The sequence below is a fragment of the Engraulis encrasicolus genome, chromosome 17 (assembly GCF_034702125.1).
Source record: "Engraulis encrasicolus isolate BLACKSEA-1 chromosome 17, IST_EnEncr_1.0, whole genome shotgun sequence".
NCBI lineage: Eukaryota > Metazoa > Chordata > Actinopteri > Clupeiformes > Engraulidae > Engraulis > Engraulis encrasicolus.
The window spans coordinates 20,000,261-20,012,760 of record NC_085873.1 but is presented as its reverse complement, the minus strand read 5'-3'; the positions used below and the strand labels follow the sequence as shown (position 1 = coordinate 20,012,760).

Here is a 12,500-nt window from a genome sequence, read left to right as displayed (position 1 = left end):
AATATTTCATTCGATTTGATCTGATGACGGTTGGGCTGTCAGAATGGAGCACTGAATTTCGCCTCTCTTCGCCTGCTATGTGTCCCTAGCGTTACGCATCGCTGCCCCCTGCTTATTTACTTCCCTGGTCTACCCAGCATCAGAGCATCAGAGCCCTGAGCCCTGAACTCCTTACTATTCCTTACACACCAGCACTGCGCACACACACGGGAAGCACTACAGGGGGGCAAGACACCCACACCACACGAGGAGATAACCTTCTGGAGGAACAGGTAGAGTACACACACACACACACACACACACACACACACACACACACACACACACACACACACACACACACACANACACACACACACACACACACACACACACATGCAGGGGGGCAAGACCCCCACACCACACGAGGAGATAACCTTCTGGAGGAACAGGTAGAGTACACACACACACACACACACACACACACACACACACACACACACACACACACACACACACACACACACACACACACACACACACACACACACGGGAAGCACTACAGGGGGGCAAGACCCCCACACCACACGAGGAGATCACCTTCTGGAGGAACAGGTACACACACACACACACACACACACACACACACACACACACACACACACACACACACACACACACACACACACACACACACACACACACACACACACACCACTTGAGTAGATACACTTCATACACTATTAGTATTAGTACTTTCTTTGTATATAATCATTATTAGTAAAGTCTTTGATGTTTACAGCTTGATGTGTTGTTTTTGTGTGTTTAGATATGCAGATCTGGAGTGTATCCAGGGCCAGTTCAGGTCCTCTAAAGTCTCCAAGATGATGGAGCTGCTGGATACTATGGAGAGCAGCTACTACCCCGCCTTCCACAACATGTTTCAAGACGTCAACAGAGGTGATGATGGCTTTGACAACATCTTTGTCCAAACTCATGTATAGCACATACTGTAAATATTTCAGTCAGTCAGTCAGTCAGTCAGTCCGTAAGTGGGTCGTTTTTTTGTAGCATGTTTTGTGCCAAAAACACAAAAGATGCTATTTGTGACCTTCCCAAAGTCACAACAAAAAGGAAACAGACACATTTTACTGTTGAGTGAGATTAGTTTCCTTTTTTTATCACAGTATTGGTTTTTTTTAACAGACACCAGGTTATATTTACCATTGGCATCACTAGAAATGTAACAATCAATATTTACTTGTACTAGTATGACCAAAGTATAGCAAGTTTATAACTGAAGATGTTTATTCCTGGACATTAAAAATGGTGGACATAACGAATACGTATAGAATTTGATTGTGGTGGTAAATATTCATGAAAAAGCTTGTATATGTGAATGGACAGCAGGACTTCCGGAAATAAACTACTACAAAATATTATACAGTGCACCTTTAAAAAATTAAATTGACACCCCATTTGTCACTGTGTGTCCTGACTCTGAAGCCCTCGAAGAGGCTCTGCCAAATGTAATGTAATGTGATAATATCACTTTGTAGTCTACATAGGTCATTTCAAATCAACAGCTGGGGCAGAAGGGAGTTTCATACACATCCTGAGGCCAGGAAACAAAGTCAGCTTTTATTATGCCCCTCACATATTAACAGTTATTCAAACAAAAATAAAACAATGCATGGACCTTGAAATGTTATGTATGAGATTGGGGGCAATATTCAGATGTGATGTGATGTGATGTGATGTAGCGTAATGTGATGTGATGTGATGTGATGTGATGTCGTGTAATATAAGGGTCATTTCACGTGAAATCAGACGCTTTGGGACCCGACCCATCCGGATTTCAATCATACTTGGTGTGCCTTTTTAGTAGCAAGGTAGCACCCCAGAACTGCATTGGTTTGAATCTGACACTAATATTAAGGGAGAAACAGACTAGGAAAGGTTCACAATTTAGGGTAGGACACTATACATTCAGCCTTGAATATATCAGTCAGTGTAAGTCACAAAAAGATGCCTGTGGTGTTGTTTGAAAGCTCTTTTCTGGCTCTACATATTACACAATCAGCTTGGAATACAACAACTCTCAGAATATGAATTATGATAAATTGAAAAATTAAAAATTGAATATCTAAAAAAACTATATTTTAAAATGGCCAGTTCCTTGTCCAAACGTAGCCGGCAATGTCATTAGCAACACCTCAAATGCTGGTGTTCGGTTCTTTATTCATTTCAGAGAGAATTTGACTCACAAATATGGCATCATACAGACCACTTACTAATAATATGGTAATACCATAGTAGCATCACATGACAAAACAAAAACAATACAAAAATGGTCAGTTTCCATGGTCCCAGGTTTCAGAAACTAAGGCAGATGTCCATTTATACACACCAAATGATGATATGTGAATGTTTGAACATTCATTCTCTGTGTACCTGTGTCATCTTCCCTTTACCGTACTTTAAAGAGATAATCAATGGCTACACTCTCATTTTGTACTCTACCAGTGCATTTGAAGCAGCAGCTGTGTCTTTTGTAGATAATGTATAAGTACGTCCCGTTGCAGTTAGGTTCCACTACCAGAAGCACATCCTGATGATCCATGACAAGTCTATCTGGTCTGAAGGGAAAAGTGAAGGATGGAGATGGTCCATGAGGATGCAGGAAGTTCAGTTTCACCTCTCCAGTGCTCAGCATACATTCCTCAACACATGCTAGCCACCAGTTGCCATCATATACAGCTACAGCTAATGTAACAATGTTAATTTCCTGTCGTCACTCTGCAGCCCTGGAGGAGGCTCGTGACATCAACATCCACCTGAAGCCATTGGAGCGCCTCTTTGAGGACATCGGTAACGCCGAGTTTAACGAGGTCAAGGGTCACGTGGCTCCGCTGATGCACATGGTGTGCCTGGTGTGGGCCCACTCCCGCCACTACAACACCCCCGCCAGGATCATCGTACTGCTACAGGAGACATGCAACCTACTCATACAACAGGTAATAATAATAATGATCATACTCTTAATAATAATAATCATCATCATCATAAAATAAATAGAATAGGTTTTACTGTAGTGTATGAGACTGGATCTCCCGCCAGGATCATCGTACTGCTACAGGAGACATGCAACCTACTCATACAACCAACATGATCTCCAAAAATTCTGTGCTCCTGGACACGGATGTTAAGGGCACAAAATCCGTGTCCAGGAGCACGGATTTTGCCAAAATTCCGTGCTCCTGGACACGGAATTGTTTTCCGTGCTCCTGGACACGGAATTGTTTTCCGTGATTAACACAGAGAAGTGCTCTGTCTATAGGCCAATCCCACAGCTCTATGTTTCCACAGTCTTGTGTTTTCTCAGGATTTTTCTAATTTCAAATATTTTTTCTCCAAAATGTTTTTTTCCTACTGACAGGTTAGGGTTAGGGATTGTTTTGATCTGGGCACAGCTAGTTTTCTTTCATTCATTATATGATTTCAATTGCCTAGCAACCAACTGGAAAATATATTTCTCAAAAATATGTCTTTAATGACAGGTTAAGGTTAGGGAATGTTTTGGTCACAACTTAAATTGCTATAGCATTATTTTGTTAGAATTAGCATTTGGTATGTATTTTCTAATGATAGAGTTACACAGTGCTGTGGTAATAGCCTATAGAAAGCACTTCTGTGTCCAGGAGCACAGAAAACAATTCTGTGTCCAGGAGCACGGAATTTTGACAAAATCCGTGCTCCTGGACACAGATTTTGTGTCCTTAACATCCGTGTCCAGGAGCACAGAATTTTCGGAGATCAGGCTCATACAACAGGTAACACCAAAGAATTGTCTTGTAGAGTAAGATACTACATCAAGCATGTGCATTTCCTGGATCCATGTGATGTCAGGTGAACGCCCCTTTAGGAGACCTTTGGAGACTTAAGGTTGAGAATAAATGGAGTTCCCTTGACGCTGTAGATGTTGGTAGCGCACATCTTATGCAAGCCGTCACCAAATGCCACATAAGGAGAAGAAGAAGGAGGGGACAACGGCCCCTTTGGTGATCGAACTTGAGCACACTCCTTTGTGTTGGGTGGGCAGAGCTTGAATGATCTTTCTCTACTAAGAAACTCTTTGGTAATACTGCTACTGCTAATATAATAATAATGATAACAGTGTAGTATATGAGACTGGATCTCCCGCCAGGAGACATGCAACCTCCTCACCCAAGAGGTAGTTTATGAGACTGGATCTTTTGGAGGTTTGAATGTCACATTAGATATGTTCAGGCAGACAGAGCACCGTGCCAACATTTGGTGCTGCCCCCTTGCACGGGTGAGGCATAAATGCAATTGTGTGCAGTGTGCAGAGTGCACTTTTGTGCTGTGGAGTGTTGTTTCACAATGCCACTGGAAGTTGTAGGTAGTTTATGAGACTGGATCATTTGGAGGTTGGAATGTCACATTAAACACGTGCAGACAGACAGAGCACCGTGCTGGTGTCTGTTCTCACACACCTAATCTTGAACTGGCTGGCATGTGCACACTGCAAGTTAAAGCGTTCAGGAACCAGAAAGTTGGTTTGTGATGCCAACAAAAAAAATGAACCGTGCAAAACGTGATGTTGTAATGCTGACACTACCCTGGACTTGGCAGTATCTGAGATTTTTTTTTTCCTTAAGCCTTTTCCGAGATACTGGTCATTGTAATGGGGGCAGAGTTTGTTTAGATTTCAAAAACACATCTTGATATATTCCCAATAACACCCAAAAGGTTGTGCAACATCAGCATACATCTAGCAAACAGCGTTCATATTTGGAGCATTCTATGTTAAGAAGGTTTTTAATGTAAACAAAGTCTGCCCCCATTAGATCTCAGAAAGGGCTGAGCCGAAAAATGCAGCATAATCGGATACTGACAAATCAAGGGTAGCGTGAGAAATACAATGCATATTGAAATTGGCAGAAGTGCTCTTTTAACCGATGGTCATATATGGAAAAGTTCAGACCCCGGGGTGAAGACGGATGGTTCCCAGGTGAGCCCTTTAGGTCCGAATGCAGCTGGTGCGGGAACGACCACCAGCACTGTTCTGGTCGGCTTGAAAACAGCAATTTATAACACCGGAGGTCCAACTCATTTTGATGAAGAAAACCATACGTACATCGTAACAACATTGCTTTGACTTTTACGGGAGCCTTAAATAAGATTTTGTCATCACCACTTTGGGAACAACAGACTTGTTATAATACAGGTTCTGGGTTGAGGATTTGGTAATATTCATTTAGTGAACACACACACCTCCGTATTCAGATTGTATATTCTTATTTCAGATTGTGTCTTTTGTTGATGTCTGAGGCAGACAAGGAGAAAGCACAATCATATGTAATCATGTGTTGTTTAGGACTCTGCCTGTCCCCTAGGGGTGTGTCTCTTGGGGTGAGATGAGGACAAACACAAAAGGAAAACATGAGTTTCAGTTTCTGACTGTCCCCACAACAACACCCACCCACCCAAGCAGAGAATTGACTAATAATTATTCAGTCATTAAAGTTATTACAGTATTTCTTTCTGCACGATTTGGCAGATTTTATATAAGCACTGCATGCAGTTTTGCTAATTAAAATTCTTTTCTAATTGGTTGTAAATGTTTTGCCTGTAGTCATTTGTAGCCTACAGAGGATTAATATCATTTTTAAAAGTATTTCTAAAGAGTGATCATGCAGATAATGGTCATCAATTACTTACAGGGCTGGCTGTAGCCTACAGAGTATTGATGATTTGAATTAAACTTAAAAGTAATTTATTTTCTTTACAGGCGCGCAGCTACTTGAACCCTGAGGACATCCTAAAAGGGGAGGTGACGGAAAGTCTAGCTCGCGCCCAGACCACCCTGGACACCCTGCGACACCTAAAGGTAAAGAATTGGTGGTGGCGCAGCACGCTAAGCCCCCCACATATGGACTTGCATGCCCAAGGGTTGCACCCAGGGTTCGAATCCGGCCTGGGTCATTTGCCATCCCTACCCCGTCTCTCTCTCCACATTTGCTTCCTGTCGCTCTTCACTGTCCTATCTAATATTATATTATATTATATTATATTATATTATATTACTATATTATATTATATTATATTATATTATATTATATTACAATGGACACCCTGCTCCACATTAAGGTACTAGCAATCAGTAGTTTATTTTCAGAATGCATGCTACTCAGCTATAAATGTCACCCTTTTTCACAAAGTCTTTTGGTACCACCACCAAAACTCCTCTCCATGTCCGCCATTTTGGATTTCTAGTACAGTAATGACATTTTTAGCTAAAAAATGTACTGTGCATTTGTGATACTAGTGAATAGTATTACTTAATGAAATATTACATGTGAGATATTTATTCTACAATCATATTTACAGTATTTATCATTTTGGGTGTAGGCTGCACAGTTGGAATGAGCATCATATTTGCAATGCTTACCTTGGTCTACTCAGGCCACAATCCTACACACTCCACAATCCTACTCACTTTATAACTCTGCACTTTAATAAAGAATCCACAATCATACTGACACAACCAACCCTTTAAAACTTTTAAAGAATACCTTTGAGGACCGCCGGAGCTGCCTGAGCCAGTACGCCGCGAGAGCCGGGAAGGCGGAGGAGGAAGTGAAGCCCTGGGACTTCCTCCCCATCATGGTGTTCGCTCAGCTGGATCGCTTCATTGACCGACTGCAGACCATTGAGGCAAGTGCAGTGAAATAAAATAAAATAAAATGAAATAAAATGGGGAAAAAAAATCATGAGCAGCCAAGGGGCCGCTGATAGCTTTGGCTGGGCCCAGGACAAAGAATTCTAAAAAGGACCACCCCCCACCCAATACATCATTTGCAATGAGGACCCAGTTTTGGCCCCCCTTCTCTCTCCCTGGGCCCGGGACAACTGACCCCTTGGTCTTCCCCCCTTGTCAGCTTCCCTGTGAGCAGAATCCGGAGGGAAATTAGTGTTAGCGAGTGCTGGTAGACTTCCCATCATGCAGTGCGGTCTGTCTGTCTGTGAATGAGTGGGGCTGGCTATGCTTTGTGCACTTCAGATGAATCTCACATCGCAACTTTATAAATGCGTTTTAATATTTTGTTTTAAGACTTCAGAAAGTAGAGACTTTGGAGAGAAGGATTAAACTTAAGAATTAAATTGGAGGGAAAACCAGCATCGATCTTGCTGTGTGCCCTGTTTGGTTTCATTATTGCTGAGTTGTACATGTTTGGAGGTGACCCTTCTAAGTATTAGGTGTAGTTAGTAGGAGAGTGTGAGCCTACCTTTCACATTCACATTCAAAATGTACATCTTTAAAGGCACACTGTGTGAGATTTTTGGTTGTTTATTTCCAGAATTTATGCTGCCCATTCACCAATGTTGCCTTTTTCATGAATACTTACCACCAGCATCAAATTCTAAGTTTTCATTATGACTGGAAAAATTGCACTTTTCATACATGAAAAGGGGGATCTTCTCCATGGTCCGCCATTTTGAATTTCCAAAAATAGCCATTTTTAGCTGCAAAAATGACTGTACTTGGACCATACTAGAAAATATTTGTTTAATACGTAATTCAACTTTCTTGTAAAGATCAAATTTGGCAATAGGCAGCCCAATTTCAATGAGCAGCATAGTTGCAGTACCTTTTCTGACCATTTCCTGCACCGTGTCCCTTTAATGTAGAGTTCAGGGTGCTTCAGTGAATGCATTTGAAATGGAAGAAGAAGGGGCAGAGGAGGCATTAGAATAACCGTATATAAATCCAGATCGAGTGTTTACAACACTGTGGAGAGTCAAAATACTCTATCATGGAGTCAAAAGTAAGTTTATAATACTCTCATAATATCAGCAAGAACAGAAAAAGAGTGTAGTACTCTTTTATAAAAATAAGTGTTAGTACTCTGTTAGTTTTATGAAAATAAGTGTTAGTACTCTCTCCTTCACTAAACTATACTTCTGATGATTGTTCTGATCGTTTGAGGTAAGGCCAAGGCCAATACTGGGTATATTTTATTGGATAACTGTGGTGATCTTCTACGTAGAAGCGTTACTACTCTCTGCTTTACTAAAGCAAACCTCTGATGATTTTCCCCTTCTACTGCAGACCACTTGAGCCAAGGCCGAGGCCGACAATGGGCTTTTTTTTACTGTCTAATAGTTTCCTGTGTTAGGGTAATTTGTTTTATGTATAAGGGTCCTATAGATACTATTTTTGTCACTATGTGACTCTATGTCCCTTCAGTAGGATGCACAACTTTCTGGTATTGACTAAGTGTCCGTTGTGGATTGCTTGTATATGTGTGTCCTAAATGTTTAAGATGTTTTGTGGGGAGTCGGGGAGTGGGGAGCCGTGGCCTAGTGGTTAGAGAGTTGGTCTTTGAATCTAGGAGTTGCAGGTTCGAATCCCCCCTGGCCTCTCCCTACATCTCCATCCATGGCTGAAGTGCCCTTGAGCAAGGCACCTAACCCCACATTTCTCCAGGGGCTGTTACCATGAATACCCTGAAAAATAAGTCGCTTTGAATAATTGAAAGTATCAGCTAAGTGCAATGTTTATTTTTATTTAAGATGTTTTGTCTTGTAAGAGTAGAGATCACTTGTCTGCAAACCAAATCTACATTTGGGTACTAATAAAGCTATCTAATCTAATCTAATCTAATCTAATCTAATCTAATCTAATCTAATCTTCCACTGCAGACCCTGCTGCTGACGGCTGTGGACATGATGAAGTTGGAGAAGCTGGAGTTTGGGGGCATCCGGGGCCGAGCGCTGAGCCAGCAGGTCCAGTGGCTGCATGAGGACTTCATGGAGAGGCTCAAGGTCCTCACCGACACACCCTACGACTGCCTGGACCTCGACAACAAGGTAGGATTTTACATTACATTACATTACATTACATTAAATTATACTGTACTTAGCTGGCACTCATGAGGACTTTATGGAGAGGCTCAAGGTCCTCACCGACACACCCTTCGACAACAAGGTAAGATTTTACATTACATTACATTTTATTAGGCCTTCATTATACTTAGCTGACGTTTTTATCATGAGGACTTCATGGAGAGGCTGAAAGTCCTCACCCACACACCCTACGACTACCTAGACCTGGACAACAAGGTAAGATTTTTACATTACATTACATTTCATTACATTACATTACATTACAATATACATACGTATGAGGCTTTTATCATGAGGACTTCATGGAGAGGCTCAAGGTCCTCACTGACACACTCTACGACTGACTAGACCTGGACAACAAGGTAAGATTTTTACATTACATTACATTACATTATACATATGTATGAGGCTTTTATCATGAGGACTTCATGGAGAGGCTGAAAGTCCTCACCAACATACTCTACGACTACCTAGACCTGGACAGCAAGGCAAGATTTTTACATTACATTACATTACATTATACATATGTATGAGGCTTTTATCATGAGGACTTCATGGAGAGGCTGAAAGTCCTCACCGACACACCCTACGACTGCCTCGATCTCGACAACAATGTTACGTGAGGACTTCATGGAGATTGTTATATTGGATTATTTATATCATGAGGACTTCATGGAGAGGCTCAAAGCCATCATTGACACACCTTGCTACTGCCTTGACCTCAACAACAAGATGCTACTTTTACATTACAGCTGATGCTTTTATCCAAAAGGAGAGGTAGGGAGGGATTCAAACCTGCAACCTTGTGATCTAAAGCCCATCTCTCCTTTACCATTAGCTCATGCCCTCTCATGAATTAGGTTTGAAGAAAAACTATATAACTATTATATAATATTATACTCTTTTGATTTGTCGCTCACAGGATTTTGAAAGTGATGTGAAGCAGTTTCAATGTAAAGTGGAGGACACCGATCGCCGCCTGGGCGCCATCTTCTGCCAAGCGTTTGATGACGTCTCGGGTCTAGAGCATGGCTTCAAGGTAAATCTTATATTCTCAACCTAGTTGAAGAGGTGGAGTGTGTAGGGTCTAGACTCTAGACTCTAGAGCATGGCTTCAAGGTAAACCTTATTGTCAACTTCATTGAAGAGGTGGAGTGTGAAATTATTATGTAGAAATTATTCTATTATGTTCTATTCCTCAAGTTCCTGTGGGATTATTAAAAGTTACTCTAGTATTGTATCTATTCTATTCCATTCCATTCTATTCTATTCTATTCTATTCTATTCTATTCTATTCTATTCTATTCTATTCTATTCTAAATGCATGTGCTGTTCGGAGAGCTTTAGGTGAGGTAACGGGTATGGTGGTGGGAGATCAATTAGCTCTCCTGCTGTTGATACATTTTATGGGCTTGTTTATGTGGTTAGATCAGTCAGTGCTCTGAGCATGTGCAGGCAGGGGTTCTCCTAAGGGTGTTGAGGTCAAGATAACTCAGGAGCCCCCATACAGATTCATATGGGATTCATTGGGATGAGTTCTGGTGGGCATCAAAATGATTTCCTTTTTGGGCCCACTCTTTTGCCAGAGTAACCTGGGAAGCTGACAAGGAAGGGGGAACCAAAGGTCAGCTGTCCCGGGCCCAGGGAGAGTGGGGGGCCTAGAATTGGGTCCTCATTACATGGCATGTATTGGGTGAAGGGGCCTTTTCAGATGACTTTTCTCGGCCCCAGCCAAAGATGTCAGCGGCTCTGAGCATAACCATATAATATATAAATCCAGATAGTGTTTACAACACTATGGAGAGTCAAATTACTCTATCATGGAGTCAAACGTATGGAATTATTAATTATTAATTACTCTAGTAATCTATTGTATTCTATTGTATACTATTCCATTCTATTCTATTCTATTCTATTCTATTCTATTCTATACTCATGCGCTATTGATTCAGAGAGCTTTAGGTGAGGTAACGGGTATGGTGGTGGGAGATCAATTAGCTCTCCTGCTGTTGATGCGTTTTATGGGCTTGTTTATGTGGTTAGATTAGTCAGTGCTCTGGGCATGTGCAGGCAGGGGTTCTCCTAAGGGTGTTGAGGTCAAGACAATTCAGGAGCCCCCATACGGCTTCAACAAGTCAGAGAATGCGCAGGTGCTAGACCAAACAGAAGATAAGTGGAAGCACTGTAGCCTGTCTCACATGCAGGTTACAGTGCTTTGTGCATCTTCGTCCCACTTCGTGAGGATGAGAAACATCCATCTGCCTGAGAACCAGGTTAGAAGCACTGTGCCATTAAACTTTGTTTGGGAGCACACCTCTATCATTTCCTGACCCCATAGAGCTTCACATGGCATTCATTGGGATGAGCTGGGGTGGGCATCAAAATGATTTCCTTATTAGGACCACTATTTTGCCCACTCCTCACATTGGGGAAACACAAATTTGTTTTGGAAAAAAACATGTTGTAATCAGAGTGAATATCTATACAGCTTACTGGAAACATCTACTGCCTTTTAGGGATGCACCGATACCACTTTTTTGAAAACCGATACAAGTACGAGTACATTAATGTGTGTACTTGCCAATACCGAGTACCGATACCGATACCTTTTACCACCAAAATATAATGAAAATAAGTGCATGGCCTTGTTTTTTCCCACCTGTGATATTTTTATTTTCCATTTCCATGTAGATTTAGATGTTAGTAAATGTATGAGGTGGCACTTTTTTCCATGCTGCTTTCAAGTCCACAGAACATGACTAGATTTTGCATTTTTTTTGCATCTTGCATTTTTTTGTAATAGCAGTATCGTTCCTGGTATCGGCAAGTGCTTGACGAGTACGAGTATGAGTATAATGAGCAGTATCGGGTGCCGATACCGATACCAGTATCGGTCTGTGCATCCCTACCGCTAGGCTTGGGCGATGTCCCCCTAATTGACAGCTGACGATGTTTACAGTGAGACGATGCGATGGACGATGACATCGTCTTTGGGGGGGGGGGGGTAATAATAAAAAAAAAATATTGATATATTTTGTATTTATTTTTATTATTCATCTTCAGCTAAGTTATTATTTAATTCTATTTAATTTAAGAGTAAGTGAAATATATTAATATTATTATTACATTCTGGGGGAATTTTTTAAAAACCTCCTCAGCGTTCTTGCTCAGCTGCTTTGTGAGATGGTCGCTGAGATGCAGAGATCCCCCGCTGACCCCTCCCCCTCGCCCTTCTCGTCTCTCCTCCCGTGTCACCTGCAAGCCCAGTGCTTGCTACTTTACCATCAGTTCATTGCGTGGCGTTTTTGGGAGACTTGTCAATAAATTTGTTACATCTGTGAGTTATTTATCTGTGTAACTATTTTAAGACGACATATGCGCTGCGTTTTTGCACAGGCTAGTAGGCTATAACTTTAGCCCCTCTCGCTCACCAGAAAACTAAATGGGAAAGAGATGAGAACCCATGCGTGATTGCGTGCCCTCTCGAGAGGCTTTGCAATGGATTTTAGCCCCGACTTTGTCAATTCCTAGCACTAGAATACGGAATGTTTTGTTTTAGGTCATAGGCCTATCGAGACTTTTTTCCC

At 41.6% G+C, this 12,500-nt stretch overlaps 1 protein-coding gene across 1 annotated transcript in view; it reads left to right on the top strand.

The window, feature by feature from the left end:
• Positions 1 to 12,500, top strand: part of LOC134467652 (dynein axonemal heavy chain 9-like) — a 296,718-nt gene that overhangs the window by 4,790 nt on the left and 279,428 nt on the right. The window contains exons 4-9 of the mRNA XM_063221491.1: positions 809 to 939; positions 2,785 to 2,996; positions 5,795 to 5,893; positions 6,574 to 6,720; positions 8,710 to 8,877; positions 9,836 to 9,952. Coding sequence (XP_063077561.1) covers positions 809 to 939; positions 2,785 to 2,996; positions 5,795 to 5,893; positions 6,574 to 6,720; positions 8,710 to 8,877; positions 9,836 to 9,952 — 874 coding nt within the window. The remainder of the gene's footprint in view (positions 1 to 808; positions 940 to 2,784; positions 2,997 to 5,794; positions 5,894 to 6,573; positions 6,721 to 8,709; positions 8,878 to 9,835; positions 9,953 to 12,500) is intronic.